At 43.6% G+C, this 20189-nt stretch overlaps 1 protein-coding gene across 18 annotated transcripts in view; it reads right to left on the bottom strand.

Annotated features, from left to right (window-relative positions):
* PSD3 (pleckstrin and Sec7 domain containing 3) overlaps positions 1-20189 on the bottom strand; it is a 107887-nt gene that overhangs the window by 9841 nt on the left and 77857 nt on the right. For all 18 annotated transcript variants that reach the window (XM_038169872.2, XM_072031615.1, XM_038169869.2 and 15 more), the window contains 5 exons: positions 19346-19539; positions 16757-16827; positions 10469-10626; positions 9493-9637; positions 6192-6335 (listed from right to left, as the gene is read on the bottom strand). In XM_038169872.2, coding sequence (XP_038025800.1) covers positions 6192-6335; positions 9493-9637; positions 10469-10626; positions 16757-16827; positions 19346-19539 — 712 coding nt within the window. The remainder of the gene's footprint in view (positions 1-6191; positions 6336-9492; positions 9638-10468; positions 10627-16756; positions 16828-19345; positions 19540-20189) is intronic.

Raw genomic sequence — 20189 nt, 5'->3', positions numbered from 1 at the left:
AATTCCCAGTGCTCTGCTGAATGGTGGCTCTCGCCTAGCAGAGTGCCTGGTGATTTCTGAGTAACAACACCAAGCAAGAGCTTGCTGACCTTAGCCATGCTGAGTCACCTCCTATGCTCACATACACTGAGGCGTTACGTGCCTGAAGAAAGCATGGAGTTAATGGGCAGCAAAATGGACTAAGGGACAACAAGAATCGTGCTCTGGCTGGCTACATCTCCCCCGTGCAACTCTCCACTCCCATCAGCGGGTCCTGCTTTTCTGAATTCAGCCTAAGGGGTAGAAACCAAAGCAGAGTCCTTTTAATCTAAAACTGTTCCAGCTCAGCCACCACTGAGCCCTTGAGACGATGCTTTGAGAGGGAGAAGCAGATGAGAGGGATATGAGAGCAGCAGGGAATATTCATTCCCCTGACAGGACAGCTAATGATGAACGATGAAGGGTGCTCTCTGTCCAGACACTTTTATTTTCTTCGCTTTACCATGCCCCATTCCTGCTTGCTCCTGTTCCTTCTCTGGAGTGGAGCTTTCCCCTTCCAATGGGAAGACTTTGCTCTATTGTGTCACGGTAACACCTTTCTGCACAGAACATCTCAGCAAACAACAAATTGAAGCTGGATTAACAAAGGAGCACCGCAGGGCCTCAAAATCATTACCTGGGGCAGGAGGTGTTGGGAACAGAGCAACCCACCCCTTGGCATTTGTTCAATAACCTGACCGTGACATAACCACTAAAGACATAATGCAGGCATTGTAACTAAGGGGATCTCAGTGGGATAGGGGCTGGCAAAAAAAGAAAGCATAAATATTTCCACTGAAAACAGCTGCCAAACTGTTATGTTCCTGACTAAGCAAAAAGTGCTTAGCGAAAATTCTTCCAATTTGTAATAAAATAAAAAATACCAGGTAATAATACTTATTTACAGGCAAAAAAAAAAAAAGCTAAAAGCTTTATAACTGCTTTGAAGAGTGGAATATAAAGGAAAAAAGGAGAGAATGTGACTGTGTTTCCAAAAAGTCCTTTGAATAAACAAGACCACATAGAGGAGGATCATAAAAGAATACACCTAAAAAATAAACAAAAAGCATCCTTATCAATTCCGTATCTGGAGCTCCAGAGACAAAGGCATTAAGCAGGTAAGATGTGTCATTCAATATGAAAGGAAATGGAGAAACAGCAGGCAGAAATCTGACAATGCACTGGGCTGATGAATGATTCATCACACAATGAACGGTACACCTCTGCAAAAAAAAGAAGCCAGGACAGTGCTCTAACCCTGGTATCAGCATAATATTCATCAAGGGAGAGAAGAACATTACTGCTATATGGAATTTTATTTGTTAGTCCAGTAAAAACACCGCTGGGGTCACAAGACCTAGCAATAAGAACAGAAATCCAGGACCAGTTTCTTCCCTGCACTTCTGTCAGTGGCCATTTTACCTTAGGCTCTGTGGGCTCATGATGTCTCAACTAAGCAATGCATCTGAAAGTTTCTCAATTGATTACAGCTGCAAACTTGCTCTTTTAATGATCTGACATTTGAAGCTATGTACTCAATTTGGTGGAAATTTTTCCTTAAAAGAAAGCAATCTGGAAAATTCTGTCAAGAAAATAAGACACGGAAATTAAAAATGTTCTGAAGCTTTTTCAATTTGAAGACAATGTATGTACTGTTCGCATTTCTGAAGACTGAATGTATGTAATGAAGATAAGATGAGACAGCCATCCATCAAATTCCTGGCTTCACCTCTGACTGACAGTGCTCGAAACATCTCTCGCTCATAACTTTGCCATCCTGAGCAATCATAACCTGGAGTAGCACTTTTTCAGACAACAAACAAAGAGGAAGCATTCTTTGCTTGGTTTTTACAAGCAAAAGCACCAGCAAGGAAAAGTGATCAAGGACACATCCCTGAACAAGGACCGGGCAACTCCTTGTTCACCTCCCCTCACAAGGAAATGCCATTGCTTGTATTACATCAGGAATAAGAACGAAGGGAACTCAAATGGTTGAATTAAAAGAAATTACAAGATCCTACTGAAAAAGAAATCTGGCTTCTTCCTGCCTAGTGGGACTATGCTGCTTCCTTTGGAACTAACAGGTCCTTTTTGATGTGCTCGGGGATGTATTGGTCTGGCCCTTTGTACATTGATGAAAGCTCTGGCCTGCAGGCTCTGCCTGAAAGAGACGAGTACAAAATACTGCCTCACCTGCCTCTCGTCCTCTTGCTGTAACCTCATGCAGCAAAGTCTATCACCAGTTCCTCGCTGATCCTGACAGCGCTTTATTCTGAAGGAAAGGTGAGGGAATTCCAAAACTGGTAGAAAGTTTCCATTCAGGATTTTTGTATAGCGCTTTTTTTTTCCCCAAAAACTTCTGAACTGATACTTCAGCATGGTCTGTGCAATCTGTGCCAAGTGTGAAGGTAATTCAGCACTGCACAGCAGCACCTTGAATCACTGTCTCACACCCAGTTCAAGCAGGTGCCACCATTTGCCTGCTTAGACAGGCTTTCCTTGCAGTGCTGGTCACAGATTTGAACCATGCAGCTCGACTGCTGTTCAAGGGTCTCACTAGGAGAGAAGATATCTTTTGTTTCCTGTGCTATACTGCTTCTGCTTTGTCCTGAGGAATCTGAGACATAATTCTCTAAATAAAATTGACAGAAAACAAACACACACACACACAACAACCTCTTTCTCTTATCAGTCTTTCCAAACCATCAGACACTATAGCCTACGTTTCATCCTAACTCATCGTGCTTCCAGGAGTGATAGAAAATAAACTGTCAGTCAAGGGCCAAAACCCAAAAAAACTATTTTGCTCTCCTAAGTTGCACAACACCCCTATGGAGGGCAAGCGTGTGGCTTAAGTGCACATGTGAGTGCTGTGTCCAAAATTGACTATGCCATTGATCACAGCCCTTTTATCACTGCTGTTCAGCCAGCTATCACATTGGTCTGGCACAATTTTGCTTTTGTAAACCCATATTGATTATTGTTAGTCACCTCCTTGTCTGTAATGTTTTTGGAAGAGATTTCCAGGAGAATTTGCTCTACCACCTTTTACCTGGATGGAGAAGAATCTATGCAGCCTGTAGTTCTCTGAACCTCACCCTTGCTGAAGATAGGAATTTATTTTCATTCATTCTTCAGGAACCTTCCCTGATTACAAGGATCTTTCAAAGGTAAATGAGAATGTCAGAATGGCCTCCCAATTACATTATCCAGCTCCCTCAGAGCTCCACTCATTGGTATGACCCATCAGATCCCATAGATGTGTGTGTATCCAACTTAAATTATTGCCTGACTTTGTCCTCATTCCCCAAGAGTAAGTCTTCCTTGCTCCAGACTCTCCCATTGGGCTCACGGTCTTGCAATTGCTGAAGGCTAGGCTAGTCTTACCAGTAGAGACCTAGACAAAGAATACATTGACTACCTTGGCCTTTCCCTTTTGTGACCAGGTTCCCTGCTTCATAACAGGCTCCAGCTAGGATGCTTATTTTCCCTGTTTGTTCTGCTGCTAACATACCCATAGAAAGCTTTCTTCTTGACCTTCACACCTTCTGATAATTCAACTTCACTTGGGCTTTGACTTCCTTAAACCCAACCTCACATGCTTGGACAGTATCTCTATATTCCTCCAATGTCATTTGCCACTGCTTCCACTTCTGTACATTTTTATAGTTGATTTTTTTCAGGAGCTCTCTGTTGATCCATGAAGGCTTTCTGACACCTCTGCCTGGTTTCTGGCTCATCAGGGTAGAGTGTTCCTGAGCTTGAAGGAGATGATAACTTGAAAACTGACCAGCTCTCACTGAGCCCTCTTTCCCCCAAAGCAGTATTCCATAGGAGTCTTCCAAGCAGTTCCCCAACGTCAGCTCTCCTGAAGTTCACAGCTGTGATCCTACTCTTTGATTTGACAACTCCTTACAGGATCCTGAAGTCCACATCTCATAGTCACTTGCTGCCATGGTTGTCCCTGGCTTTCATATTACCAAACACTTCTTCCTTATTCATAAGTAAGAGGTCCGGCAAAGTGCCTTTCCTTGTCTGCTCCTCGACCACCTGTGTTAAGAGGTTGTCACTGCTCTCCAGAAACCTCCTGGATTGTTTGCACCCTGCTATGTTGTCTCTCCGATATCATGGTGGTTGAAATTGCCCAGGAGAACAAGGGCCTGCAAACACAGGGCTTCTCCCAGAGGTTAGAAATGGCCTATCAGACAACCAACACAATGTCACCCGTCTTGGTGTGCACACTAATCTTGACCCACATGCTCTCAGCTGGCTTGTTACCTTCCCCTAGGCGAGGCTTCACATGATCCTGCTGCTCACCCACATTAAGGATGACTCCCCCTCCGCTCCATCCATGTCTGTCCTTCCTAAAAGGCCTGTATCCATTCGTGGCAGCACTCATGCTGTGTGAACTATCCCATCAAATATCTGTGGTCCCAACGAGATTGTAGCTTGCAACTGCACACAGATCTCTAATTTACTCTGTTCATTTCCCATGCTGTATGCATTAGCGCACAGGCACTTCAGAGGCACCTACCTGTACTGATTGCTCAAAAAGGGTATAGGAGCTTTCTCTATAATGTTGTCCTGGGGGCACTTAATTATGTACTATGTGTGAGATGAACCTGCTTTAGCCCTGTTTTGTTGATTATGAAGTCTTTCTTCTTCACATCGTTGTGTACTCTTCGCTTACCAGCCCTTTCCACCACCTCCTCATTTGATTGTTTATCAGATCATTTCAGATATGTGGGATGTGGAAAATCAAACTGGCCAACTGTGCTCCCTTCACAAAACAGCAGGAACACATCTCAAGCTCACCATATGCAACAACAGCAGCCCAGAGCTACAGCAAAATCAAACGCACAACGAGGGGCTACAACCTTCCTCTGCAACAGCAGAAGTACACAGCCAGTCAGCCCAGGAGCAAAAAGAGGCCCTCCAAAATAATAATAATACATATAATACATGCTGAGAGGCTTACTTCAGCTCTGAAGGCTTATATTACCTCCACCATCTCCTTTGGTGGTCCCCCTGACTTCTTACCTGAATGGAGTTTCACTAAGCCACAGCCTTAGAACTGTTTGTATGTCTGGGGAATGCAGGAGAGAGCTCTGAGCTTTTCAGTCCAGTAAAACACACACCCTTTGCCCAAGATGGAGAAGAGAATACCAGTTACAGCCTGAATGGAAACCAGGAGCCACAGAAGTCCCTGCTCCCACACTCCTCTGCTCCACTGTCAAATTGGTGTGCTCGTTCCCATGAAGAATTCTCTCCTTCCAGGCAGAAGGCAGCTGTCTCTATCAGCAGTTGATTAAGGGACCTTTCTCTCTGCAAACACAGCCAATAAACTTTAATCTCTTGGAACCTCTATGGATCATAACAGAAAATACCTCTGCTCTTCCTTCAGTATGTGGATATTCCTTGTAAGGCAGTGCCTGCCTTAAGATCTGTTCAGATCCAAGGCAACAATGACTTGCAGTTCTGTGGGAAAATGCTCAAAGGTGCAGCCATGAAAAACACTAGCCATCTGCTGGGCTGCCCAACCCTTCCCACATAGCCCTACAACGTGGCAGGCGCAGTAAAAGATAAAAGCTGCTGTCAGAATCTCAGAACAACGTCCCCGTACAGCTGCCTAAATTGCATCAGTCACTCCTGTGATCTTTAATTCTACCCTTCACCTGCTCATCCTGATGTCTAGCTCACTGGTAGACAACACAAATAGCTCTCAAGAGGCATGTCTATGACATAAGTTTTAGAAGAGCTGTTCCTTCAGAACATACCAATGCAAGATAATTATTATGATCTGCATTACTCTAATTCCAGGTAAAGACTGGAGTCCCACCACAGTGCACAACACACAGTCTTACAACATGAGACAGTTCCTGCCTAAAAACCTTATCATGTCTTCAAAGAGATAAAACAGGCAAGGACAGAGGGTCATGTTTTTCCATTTTATAGATAAGGAGCTAAGCCCACAGCCAAATTCACAGGAAGTCTTTATCAAAAGAAAGAACCACATCCCAACTTCTGGGATTGCTGTGACATATCTCTCAAAAAACCACATCCTCCTCAGTGGGTAAAGGTGAAAAATGAAGAACTCCTGGATTGTATCACAAATACAAGACCAGCTCCATCCACACCTAAAAAGTAAAAGCAATAATGTTTCCCATACATACCTCAAACTCCAGATAGTGGTCTTTCAGTTTGTAATCATCTACTTCCTTTCCTTTCAGCTTCTTGTCAGGAGGGTAAGAGCGATGTTCAGCAAGCTCAGTGGAGATCTGCTTCAGCTTAGCTTCATGAGATTTCAGCTGTTCATCCTTCAGAAACACGAGGCACATAAATTACAGAATATAAAATATTCTATAAGCAAAGGGAAGTAAACGGAGATCCTTTTGCAATAACAAGTAAGTTCTTTCTTTCTTTCTCTTTACTAATTTTAATTAGATTGATCAGGCCTGTTTTCCCAATCCCCTGTCCCCAACAGCTCTCTCAAAGGCATCCAAGCAAAGTGGCCAACTTTGCAGAAAAACTCAGCAGTGAGCAGATGCCACTGGAAGGATAGCAAACGTGTCATCCCTTGCCTTGCTGGGAGCAACGGAAGCAGCTTGCTGTAGAGCATTACTGACAACATGACACTTCTGCTCTAATACATTTTTGGCAAATTAATTAAGGCTGTTACACAGAGTCAGACTGAGGGCAAAATGAGACAGGCAGAGACCCTGCCTCAGGTCTTTGCAATATAAAAGTAGCTCCTTCCAGGACAGAGAGGACAGGGTCCTTACTTCCATTTCTATGCTACCGAACGTCTGTGTTTTCCTTTTGTTCAGAACAATGCAATGAATCCAGGAAAGGAAGGGTTGTCCTCTCCTAAGAAGGTATCTCATTTTGCTAAGCTGCTACCAGCTTTTTTTCCCCACTGTGCAGTTGGAGAGAATGAGGAGCTGCTACTCCCTCTTTCTAGGCAATTTCCTTTATCATAATCCCAGGCCCACTCACTTCCTCCAGTCCATCTGTCAGCTAACCTTCCCTCAGCTCAGAAGGTTTCCAGCTCCTGCTGCATGGCCTTCTGGCCATCTCTAGGCTTGGATCTAAAATTATGTTTGATTTAGGTAAGTCCAAAATATAGACACAGTCATGCAACCCTCAATGACTTAGGCAGAGTCATAACAGCAGGTAGCGCCCAGCTCAGCTAACAAATATTTACCTAGCCTCAGAAGAGGGGATTGCTGCCAGTAGTTGTCCCCCAGTGGTGTGGATGTGCAGCTTGCAGCTTCAAGCCTCTATCAGACTTGTCTGCAGCGCACTGAGTCACACCAAGGACTAAGCCTTTTAGCTCACTGAATTGGAGCTGCAGAAAAGAGCAGAACGGGGAAAACTTCTACAGAGGACAACAGCTGATTCCCAGCTAATCTTGTGTTTCACCTTTTTTTTTTTTTGTGCAAGAAGACCATAGAAGGAAATATGTGGGATAATTTGCCTCCGCCTATACATGGGTGGGTTCGAACTGATCTCTACTGACTGCCAAAAATCCTTGTTGCTGTTAGTAACTACCCTGGATCTGCTGCTTTTTCTTTAAGTATCCAATCACTTCTTACTTCGTGATAAATTGCTGGTCTCAGTGACATCCTGTTGCAGTGAGTTCTCCAGTCTGATGACAGGAGGTCTTTGAGAAGCCATTAATTTGGCACTTGTAATTTCCAGGGTAGCAGCCCTTTGGTGTTTTTGTGTGTGCAGGCACACCCTCAGAAAGAAGGCACACAAAGCTACTAGATCCTTTCTACACTGGTTGTTCCTTTGCATATAGTTTTGTCACATCCCTCTGGACTAACCAAGATCAGACACTGAAAGCAAACTCGTTACAATGATCTTGTGCAACCTGTCATGTCCACCACCCTCTCTCCCTTGCCCATGTTATGTTCTCAAGGCATCCTGACTTCCGTCTGACTGGGAAAAAGCCCCCTGAAGAAGTACTGTGCATCATGATTCAGTCCACAAAATCCTAAACAGCAACCAGAGGGATTTGACAATTCATATTTTTTGGTCTGCCAAATGAGAAGCAGCCTGCTGGCAGCTTTTCCACACTGACAGATAAAAGCAGACATGTTTCTGCTTGTCTTTGAATTTATCTGCTTTGAACACTTAACATTCTTCTGCCTTTAGCTAAAACAGCTTATCTTATTTCACTTTTTCTGTCTCCTCTTCTTCAAGACACAAACCACAGGGCTATATTCTATTTTTTCCCTTTCCAGATTAAACAGAAACAGTGAGACTAGGAAACAATGTGCTAAATGGAACAATCACACAGAACAATGATGAGTAAAAAGGCTTTTTTTGGTGACTGGGGGTAAATTATTGAAACCCCATATCAGTATATAAAAAGTATGTATGAGTAAAAGGACAAGTTATTATTATCCTGTATGAGACATGTTTTAAACTTTAACCCAGAATAGAAGATAGAAAGTCGGTCACCACATCACAAGGAAAACGGCTATTGCCACAGAGAGGGAAAAAGCAGGGGCGACATAAAAACACCCTCTTAGAGAAATGCAGATTATGAGATAATGGTTTCTAAGGAGTGTTGCTAAGCTATGAAGATGGCAGGAACGCATTTAAGAAGCAATCCAGCATGAAGAGATGACTAAAAGTTACAGGATTTTATTTGTAAAATTATATACCTAGGGCTGGGATCTATCCCCTCTGCCACTCTGTCAATCTGATTGACACAATCAATAGTGGGTTCCTGTCAATGCAGGAGGAACTGCAGGCATTCATCACATCAGAGTACACAGAGCTGTAGGTTCAAGCACCAGGCAAAGCCAGTTTGAAAACAGCAAAAGTAGGTGTTTGTTCACGCAGGAAGTAATAGATGTGTGAAACTCCCTGCCACAGGTTGTTGTGGAAAATAAAAGGTTATATGATCACAAGGGAAGACCATGGATGCTCAAGTAAGAGACAGCTGATAAATAGAAAAGAAGAAATCCCTCAGCTGATAAGGATTGAAGTCTGGAAAAGTATTATGGGAAAAATATAATTCACGTTTGACTGATGAAATCAGCTTTCGCCCTTTATCACCCCAATAACCCAAACACTCAGGAATACATGCGTTTCTTTTGAAACAAGTGGCAATAAACCCTCAAATTCATAAAATCACCAGCCTGATGGTATTTGAAATGTCCTCTGCAGAGCTATATCTGTGGAATGAATATCCTGTATCTAGTACTAGGCACACTAGTGATTGTTTCTTTCCTTTGGAAATATAAAAGAATTATACTCAAGTCTTCTCCTCCTCTCCCGCTACTTAAAATCTTGGCTCAGGAAACAAGCAGAGATTTACCCTGCTAGCAGACATCCACGCAAGCCTATTTCTCCTACAAATACCAGCACTGACAGGAACAAAAAGTAAAGAACCACCTTCCAGGCCCAAGCCAGTCAGAGAAATCTCCATCACCTATCCTCCATATAAAAACAGCTCACCTGAGATAGCTTCGTTGTGGTAGCTGGCAGGAGTGGGCGACTGAACTTCTTCTGAGAGCCAATTGCTGCTGGAAACGGTGGTGCAGAGAAGACAGCAGCCACACAGTTAATCTTGTTGATCCAGGTCTGCATTTCTTCTTGGCTCCTGGGAAAGAAACACATACTGAGAACCTGTTGACTCAGCCTCCTCTCCATCTTCGCTACCCCTTCAATGGCACTTTTGAAGTGAGAATATGAACACATTTCAGTCTGATGAGTCTTCTGGCTCTTGTGAGCAGTTAGTGTCTGTAACTCACCCTAACATGCATCTTTTCCTAATCCAAACCAAGTGACACAGGAAGCAGAGGCAGAAAATGCCCTGATGCAGATGTGTGTCCTAAGGTCTCAGCTGTTCTGTACCCAGCAGATCTCTAGGAGGTTTCATGTGGATCTCAGTAGAAACAGGCTAATGTACAAAACTATGAACAGGTTTTTAATGCCAGAAGCAAAAGGCAGGTCATCTGTTCTGTCTGGATATCACAGCCTGAAGAACTTAATCAAATTACTCTTGTATTAAGTACTAACTTTGTTTCTGACCAAAGTGTATCTTCTAGAAAGACATCCGGCTGGTTCCTGATGACATCAGGAGCCAGAATCCAAGACTGCCTTCGGTCATTTGTTAAAATGATTAATCACCCTGACTGTTAGAAGTTTGTGCCTTGTTTCCAAATTGAATTTCCTGCAGCTTCAGCTTCCAGCTGCTGCATCTTGTTATGCCTTTCTCAGCTAGATTAAAAAGGTTCTTAAAACCTGATCTTTCTTTCTCATGAACTACTTGTGCACTTTAATCAAATCACTACTTAATCTTATTTCTGATCAAATAAACAGATTGAACCTCTTAAGCCTCTGCTTTAACTTGCCCAGGCATGAATTTACCCCTCCTAAAGAACCGCTTTCTTTCCTGAACTATTGGCACAAATCAAAAGAGAGCACTTACTGGGCTTGGAAAAGCAGGACCCTCCAATCTGCTGTTTTAAGCTTGAGGACATTGGGTTTCTTCTCATAGTCTGTTGCCTTGGATGCCAGCGCATGATGCACGCTAACTGCATTCTTCAGATCTTCCTCCGACAAAGCCTTTTCTGGCTTGTACTCATCCTACAGGAATTAACAAGATAAAAAATGGCATCTTATTTCTCCATGTGCTACTCCTCTTTACTTAACCTAAGAAAAAATCTTGTTGCATAGTCATGAGAAGTACCAAAGTATGGGAACTGAATGCAATATGACTTGAGCACTTGCTGTTCCCACTAGTTTTTAAATCTCCTTTTTTGGTTTTGGGTGGGTTTTTGTTTTGTTTTGGCCTCTTCGCAAGGGAGAAGTAGTTCTGCTACCTGCCTTACAGAAGAGAGGTGAACAAGGAGTATCTGATTATCACAGCTACAGACTATTTGTCTTCACTTCAGGAATCCTCCATGGACAGCTCTCCAACTCCACTACTCAGCTGCTAGTTCCTGCTTGAGTTCTCAGCTCCCACTGCTCAATTTTTGTTTTTTCTCAACTATCTTTGTACTTCCTTCTAGATAGGCCCTCAACAGCAGAGAAGCCTTCCTATCAGTCTCCACAAAGCAAATATAGCAACATCGTTTAAACCTCTCTTTTGCTATGCTACCAAGGAGGCATGATGCTAGCAGTGACTGCTGTGCCAATGCACTGACAGCTTTATGACCCAGCACCATCACACAGCTTCTTTGCACATCTGCAGCCTTTATTGCAGAAACAAAAAGGAACCACCCTGGGTGACTGGGTCAGCTCCAGGTTACATCACGTTACACAGTCTCTTTGCAAGCACAGAGCTGTATGTCCTGCAGGAGGGGATAGCTTCTCTGGGCAGGGTCTGCAAATGACAACCACAGTATGGTCCTGACACGGCAACAGTACCACTCCTAACAGCAAATTATGAAAAACAGGGACACAAACTCCTCTATGTTGCCATTATAAGACTGGAATATCCTGAGCAACAGGAGCTGGGTGAGTGGTGTAGACACGAGTTCAGATTAAGGCCCACCTGACTATCAATGTTTTTCTGAATATACGGAAAGCCAGCAGCTTTAAGGAAAAAAATCACTCGTCAGCAATGCTGCACCTGTAAAAATAATCACAAAATTTCTTAGGGAGAGGCCAAAGCAGCCTGCAACTGTCTCTACTGCTCTCTCCTTTGATATATCACAGAAATCAGTCTCATCTGAAACACCCACCAAGGGAGTGGGTATGATGGCTGCAACACTCAACAGTAATTCCCTGCAGGTGTCATAATTATTGATCCCTTCACTTGAACACAAGAGTGATGAGGCCAGGTTTAGCAGACAACAGACTGCAGAACACAAAACATGCACAGGGACAACATTAGCTTAAACACCCGGAGAGGTACTCGTCCTGGAGAAGAGCTGTTTGACATGCAAGAATTGATTTAGAGGGCTTATCTGGTGGTGCACAGGCAGAGGCTGCAAATGGAGGCAATTAGACCACTGCTAAGGGCATCGGTGCTCTCACCAGTGAGATGCTGGATTTGCCAGGGCCTCTCCAGGATGTGTTTCACCATGGACAACCTGATGCTTGGACATTTCTCCAACACACCAGGGAGGAGACAGCCTACCAGCAATATCGTCACTGCAACCACTCCGCTGGGGGACAGGCAAGGGCACCACCCACCGCAGACCCATGGCAGGACTAATGGCAAGGCACTGCTCCACAGGTGGCCAAAGCACAGCCTTCAATCCAGCTGACTGTGACAAATGAGGGTTTCAAGGTATGGTAGAGAGCTAAGCCAAATGCCTCTCCCCTTTCATAGATGGGTCCCAGCAAGTTTTGGAAGGATCTTCAGATCATGATGTACTTCGCCTGCTTCCATTCAGGGCACTCCTAAACCTTCTTCACGGAAAATTTGGGAAAGTCCCTAGCCAAAGGGCAAGAACTGCAGGAAGCTGTCCAACACCTGGCCCAGCCCGATCTTGAAGATGAAGGAAGCAAACCCCAAGGTCAAGCCCCCTGCATCATGGGTACCAAAGCTGATTTCTTTGGTAGTAGCTTTGGGGTAGATGACTGGCTTCACTATCCAGAGGCACTGAGAAAATTCAAGGCCAGGAAATGAACTTAGATCCCAAAAGCATGCGTGATATTCTGGCTTTCCTCAAATTACTGCCGTGAGACATTGTCAGCTATTGCCTTGCTTGGTGCCTCCCAGCCTTCTCTGTGAGATGAATCCAACGACCACAACTCGCTCTGGTGCCTAACCCTGCTCCAGAACAACTCCACATTTGGGCAGCCCCAGAAGCAGCCCTGACCCAAACCCCTCCTTATCAAGGGAAAGAGTTCAGGATAATCCTTGCTAATCCTGCTGGATCCACTGGCTGCTGTCTACCTTGACAGCTGGGGCTCTGCCAGGCTCTCCACCAGCACTGATCGGCATACCGGAAACGTCTCCGAGGACTTGGCCAGCCTCAGAGAAAGTCGGAGGGATGTGAAGGCGCTGTCAAAATTCCTCCCCTAAGGCCTCCAAGCTCTTCGTAACCAGCAGGGAATGCTTGGGGCGCGGGAACACCCCTGTCTCATATGGCTTCAAGGACAGCACATGCTCTGGAGTGCTGGTGTCAGCACGGAGGTGGAGCTGAAAGGAGAGGCAGCTCACTAAAGTTAGACCACGGCAGTGGCAAGAAATATATGAGGAGCCAGAAAGGAAACGCGACCCCTGCATTGACTGAGGGCAGCTGCAAGCGCTGCACACCACACAAGTACAGGCTGAATTTGTCTGTCTAAGACTCCCAATGAACGACTTTCCCATTTTCTGCTGACCCAGAGTCAGCGTGTTTCTGTATCCATTTTTGATAGACCAAAGAACGGCAATGGGTTTTTTCATCAGCCAACGTACCCGTGGGTGGATTTCTCTGCTCAGTTGCATGTGACAGATGCAAAATTATTTCTTTCAGAAAGTCTTGTCACTGATCTCTTTACATCATTATGGCTTTTTTTCCTCCTCTCTCTCTCTTTTTAATTTAATGGAGGAACCCCGTTGGAGAAAAGTTACATAAAAATACTTGAAATCGCACATTATAAGGTGTATAAGATGTTACAAACCTCAGAGCAGAGCCGAAACATGTCACCCATGTCGTGCCCTGCCTGCCCGTAAGCAATTTCAAGCAAGGAGGTGAGGTCAGCCTCGTGTCCTCTCCTTACAAACCTCTCGTCTGCATGCACATCACATCCCATGTCAGTCTAGAGAACAGACATTCTGTCAAGCTCCTACTTTCCAATTTCCTCTTGCTATAAACAGAGGGCAGGAAATTAACCTTGGCCTGAGGATGTCCAGAGTCAGGGCGAACATCCCAAACATGTCAAACTTCTCATTTTATATAATATTGTGCAGGCATGTTTAGTTGGCTAATTGTGATAGCTTCCACTGAGCCCCTCCGGTGGCTTCTGTGCTCACTAATTCAGAAACCATCTCTCTCAAATCACTCATTAAAAAAAGAGAAACAATATGCAGCACAGTAATTAGCACTGGAGCACTTCCAATTGAAAAAAAAAAAAAAAAGTAAGCAGAGACCAGACTGCCCAGATAAACTCACCTGTAAATCTCAAATGATCACCATTTAAGGAACCACTCTTGTCTATGGTCTTTTACAGCAAAACAAGGCGATGTAGACAGGGATGCAAACAGAACAAAAAGCGAATCAGGCCCACACTACCCAATGGGGGAATCACAGCTGTTAATATTTATACTGGAGTAGTGTCTTGAGGAAACAGCTGAGCTGCAGATGAATACAGAAAGCAATAGTGCAGAGGCTTGTATGTTTGTGTGCGTACAGCACCTAGAACAGTGAGATTTCTCCCTCCTCTGCTTGAATAGCACTCGGTGCAATGAAACTATCATCACAGCTGTTCCCTCCACAGATGTACAGATAATGAGAGAAAGAGGAAAAACTTGTGTGTGCGTGCACCGTGCCCAGTAGCACCACATAATCAGGAGAGAAGGGAAACAGCCATGGAAATCCCCTGCCCATGACGACCACCAGAGTTCGGGATTTCTACAAAGAAAACAAGTTGTTCTAAAATGCTCCTGAACTTTATGAAATTAGGAAGATTTCTGTCTCCTGGTACTTACTCCAGAATTAAACAGTTCAGCAATTTTCACTACAACTAAGGTTAGTCTAGCTGCATGTTTTAAAACCCTGTCATCCTCAACTTCCAAGCCACAGCTTAACAGAGCAAAGATTGTTTCAGGGTTTAAGCAAAGCCCTGATGGACCTTCTGGAGCTGAAGAGAAACCAGATTATGTTTCACTGCTGTAGTACAAGGCACTGCTGCCGAGCAGGGTTTACAAGCACCTCAGGGAGGCCCGTAGCTGCCCTATCACTCTTGGAGTGAGCCATTTACCATCAGACCCCTCTGTCAACTGTTTTTGGCACTAAACCATAAGTCTTGCTTGTCACTGTGCTGCAGCTACAGAGAAAGTGGTTTCAGAGCTAGGTGGGAAAGAGCAGCTTTGCAGAGTAACTACCCTGTAACCACTGAATTCAAGAGCTGTGACAACTGCAGGATACACAAATAACAAATAAATGAGAACAAGAACTCCACCAATGCATTTTCTTCTGCAAATGTGCAGTCAGATGTGAAACTACTCTCTTGTTTTCCAAGGGATGGAGTGTGATAGTGGCGAGAGCAAACTGCTGCAGAAAATTTGCATGGTGCATCAGCATCTATACATGTTGTCAAAGGAACAGTGTTTTTAAGTAGTATTCCAGTGATACATGCAGCAAGTTTTTAATTAAGACTCTAGAATAGATAGCATCTCCAGTTCTTACCCTTGAATGATTACTAAGCAACCCTCAAGGATCAAACAAGAAATTAATTCATGTACTATGGACAAGGAACCTTCTTGCTTCTTAGGGAGCCATGAAGCCTTTGCAGGCAACTGATAAATATGACTTCAGAAATCAAAGCAGTTGTCTTGAATTTACACAGGAAAGGGCAAATACAAACCTGCCAGGAAGGCCACTTTACTAAAATTGCAATGTACTGTCACCAAAAGGACCAGAGAGAGGGAAGGGTCAGCTGCAATTTGGGAGACTTCGTTCAAGCCTCCTGCACTGGCTTTGAGCATGTCACACCCAACTTCCAGCCCAAACCTTTTCCTCCTGCCTGCAGATTGCTTTGTCTGCTTCAGCATTTCAGCCCTCTCAAACAGGCACTGAGTGCAAGACCATCCACCTCATAAACCACATGCTGTAAGAATTTGATCCAAACTATTCAAATTTCTGCCTCCAATGAAACCAACATCTTCAGAAAACCAGAGCAGGAAAGGAAGAAACAACATTATGCACTTCAACTTGCACTCCTGACAGTCACAAAACACATTGGAAATGTAAAAGTGCTTTCAATGGACCAAAATTCTACAATGCAGGGCAACGTGGACAGACACCACCGATTTCAATAACATTTCACTTACACTTGGGGTCAAAAAGCCTTAAAAATCTACCTAGCTGCTACCATTTATTTCATTTTGTCAGTTCTCACTCACATAATACATCTCACTTTCCAGAACAAGTTACAGTTTAAGACTTTTATAGTTGAAGCTGTATAATAATACATCTAAGCTTGCGCCAAAAGACTTGAAGGGTTTGAGCTGATTTTTTTTTTTTTTTTAGACTTCTTGCTGGCAGGGAATAAAATTTGTTAGAAATAAGTGTTTCTATCTTGATTTAGGAAAAAAAAATGGTATCCTCCAGCTTTGCTATGGAGCAGATTCCTACCAAGACAGAGCTGCTGTTAAACTGTTTTGCAGCTGCTCTTGCAGGCATTGCAGAAAAGTATACTGAGAAAAGACTGGAAAGGAGGACAGCCTTACAGGAGGGTGAAGTCATACATATCAACTGCAGTGTTAAAAGCAGCCCAGAGGAATGTATGCAAGACACAGAGAAATGACACCGTCTTTGCTGGTGAAGCTGGCTGTTTTGTCAGTCATGAGTGACAGCAATGGTATAAACTGGAATTGACAGGGTGGACATGTGGACGGGGACAATGAGACTGAACTTGAAGCTGTGAAATTAGGGAGGGTGTCAGTGAGAGGATTCATGTCTGAATGCGTGTGTAAACAGGATGGGAGACAGAGAGAAGAGCTATACTGTGTGTCAGAGAGAAAGGAACCTGGAGGTGGGCTGTGAGAGTGGAGAAGATGCCTGCTGCTTTATCCCTCTTTAATTACTTTCCAAAAGACAGTGATTTCTCCTACCTTCTGCAAGTACAGGACCGTTCCCTTCAGCACAGCATAAAAGGTTTTCCAGCCTCGCTTTCCCCGGGGAGCTGCAAAGAAAACAAATGAAAACCCATTTAACTCAGATCCATTTTTACACTTTGTCTAGGCAACAGGAGAGCTACATTAGTCCTGTGTTAAACCTCCTTTGTACTCTCCTTTTCAAAGGACAATGCAACTCAGCACAGTGCCTGCACATACCTGCTGTGAGATAAAGTAATAAAACAGCCCTGACGACAGCCCTGGACTGGATCAGAAAGGAACAGGAGCAACGCAGAAAACAGGCCAGAGCGATCTGGTCTTTGTGCTCTTGCAGGTGGGTGTACACTGCCCCTGTACAGCTATGTCAGAGCTCTGTGCCGTGGCGGCGCTTTCAGCAGGGAACACCCTTTCTCCATGCCAAAACAGGCTGGCAGGCACTGCTCAGACACAGCTTGAAAATCAACACTTCCCAAGAGCATCCTTCCCTCTTGCAGCTGCTGCACACCCCAGCGGGCACTGCTGCTTCACCCCTCTTCCTGCAGCCACTGGGGAAGCCAAAGAAGTGGATGGAGAGGGGAGCCAAATTAAATCCTAAGAAAAAAAAAAAAATCACCCCTCAAGAAACCTGAAGTGGCACTGAAGAGCATAAGAGAGACAACATATCCATCCCACAAATTCCCAGGAACAAGCAGTGGGAAAAGAAGGTGGGAGGGGGAGCAGGGAGGTGAATTCAGCATGAAAGCTGCAGTCTGAAATTCAGCTGTAGTACAGGGTGAGAAGGCACAGGCTGTACAGTCACAGCGACCAGAAGCATCTCAGTTCACTCTCCGCCAAGCACGCACCACTGACCAGCATCATGCTGACCTCAGTACTGAGATTAATACATGACTAAAGCATCACCCTCAAAAAGTGTCTCATTCTGATCTGAAGTCACCAAGTGGCAGTGAAGAAATTACTAGTCCCTTGCTCCAGAGGTTAATCATTCTCATCTTACACAATGAGCATTATTCTTAATTGGCATTTGTTCATCTCAGCTTCCAATCACTGGCCCCTGTTATGTCCTTCTCCTCTAGACTCGTTAAGTGCTTCAGCCCTCAGTACTCCTTTCTTAAGGAAATATGTATAGCATGTAATCACACCACCTCATTAGCAATCCCACACAAGCTGATCTTGGCCCTGCAACAATTACTTTAAGAAACGAAATATGAAAAGCCCTAACTTTAAAAATTAGTTTCATTTTACTTACGACTAGAAAGTCTGAATGTAACTTTTTCAAGAGTCGCATGACAACGAGAGACAAGCCTCTTACGTACAAAGGAAATTCTAAAGGCATGGCCCTAATTACATTACTCATTAAAGGATTATCCCAAAAATGCCAATATCCAGTGCACTGAATAATGAGTGATTCTGAATATTTATAATTAAGTTAATAATGGTAACCATATACAATTACTTAAGGTTAAGTAAACATAAGTTTAATAAAGAAGAACCTATTCAAAACATCCAGTCATCACAAAGAATCTGATCGGTTCGATTACGACATCTCCACTTGGATTTAATTGTCCAGCTGCCAGTCTTCAGGCTGAAAACAGTGACCTCCAAATGCACCTCCTAAAATACACTAGCACAATATGCAAATGCAAAAGAGCTTGGCCTAACTAGAGAGAGTTGCAGTTAGCGGAAACCGACCACAAAGTTCCCTTTTGCCTTCGGAATTCAACCCAACAGTATGGGCCATTGGTAGGCGATCTTCAATAGTGGCTGGGAAAAATACAGATGTTCTGAGTAGCCTCTGCTGTTTCCAAGACCATAAGCTGAAAACAAACTGAACATAAAATCATAGGATCATAGACTATCCCGAGTTGGAAGGGACCAAAAGGATCATTGAGTCCAACTCCTAATTGAAGATAACTGAACAACAACAGACACACCCAGTCAAATCAAAGGCCTTTGATAATTAGTGCACCAAGAATGGAAGTAGGATGAGAAGGAAAGAGGACAATTAAAGTAAATAACAGACACAGCAAGATTATTACAGGGGCAGGGATAAATTGCATGGCATAATTCTGACTGTTACCAAAAGCTGTTGAATTTGTCAGCTATGTGACACAAGACTGGGGAAGAAGGGAAGGAAATACTTAAAGGATTATCCAAGCAGAGATCAAAAACCAGCCTTTATTTAAAGACAGACCTAGAGGGGAAGGAAGGCTTGAAACAATCTGGTATAACATAAGGAAAAGGAGAATTATCAAGCTACTACAGACGAGCTGTAATTCACTAGAAATTGTTTTCTCTTCTGTAAACCATGCACTTCATTTTCTTTTAGCACAAAAGATTCACACTGCTTTGCTGTATCATATTACTCATTATGCACATGCATTAGAGTAGCTACAAATGGGACCGAACAATGTAAATCCTGGCCTGATAGTGAGAGTGCGATAATCCAATTGCTTTGTTGTTTGTTATTGCTGCAATTTCCCCTAATGAAGCAGTACTATTCACCTGGAGAACCACACAGTCTCATCGTTAAGTGGCTCTGTGCAGAGATAACGAGGAAGAGAGATGTTAAGTGTGAAAGATACTTACTTTTCTTTCCATCCATATCTGCATGGATTTTCCGAGCCAGAAATCCAGTTTTATACACAGCAGCATTGGGGTCATGAGGGATGTCCAGAAATGGGTTGTTAGAGTTACCAATTCGACTTACAGCCTTCGTCTGGTTCCCATTATCTTTTTCATCTGTACCTTCCAAATGAGATTTTTTTTTCTCTTCTTCATCCCTTAAGAAGTAAGGAAAAAAAAGAATGAATGAGCAACTGACCAGCAAGGTTTCATTGCAGTAATCCTTGTACAGTCCTTGTTAAAACATACCTCCTACTCCATACAGGACCCTATGCAGTGAGAAACCTAGACACGCACCAAAACACAGAGAGATCAAAGCAAAGCTACGGTTCACCTACTTCACCAGCACAGGTCATAAGAGCTGGATTTTAAAGAAAGCCAAAGTTTGCCTTTTACATTGCCAAAAGGCAGGCTTTCAAGAGTGTTCTCTGCCCTCCAGCTACACCTATTTTTATTTCCACTTATCCAAGTGCTAAAATAGGAAATATTTGCCTGCTGGGCTCTTCTGAAAAATCTCCAATTTCTCCATGAATTCATATGTAGATGAAAAGAATTAGATTACTACAGATCGCTGTGGCTTACTCCTTAACTTAGCATATGAAACACAGCCTCTAACTCCTTTTCTTTATTTTCCTCCACAGACTAGCACAAAAGTAGTAATTTAAAAATAAAAACTACAGTAGGTGAATTATGTTATCTGTATTTTAGAAACAAAATGCTGCTCAAAATGTTACTTATTAGTACAATGTATTCTACACAGCTCTTGGGAACAACAATGCAACCCTTTCAGCAAGTCACAAGCGTTGCC

This window comes from Anas platyrhynchos, chromosome Z, assembly GCF_047663525.1.
Source record: "Anas platyrhynchos isolate ZD024472 breed Pekin duck chromosome Z, IASCAAS_PekinDuck_T2T, whole genome shotgun sequence".
In the NCBI taxonomy this organism is placed as follows: domain Eukaryota; kingdom Metazoa; phylum Chordata; class Aves; order Anseriformes; family Anatidae; genus Anas; species Anas platyrhynchos.
Note: the sequence above shows the minus strand (reverse complement) of the source record. Positions and strands in the feature narration are given on the sequence as shown.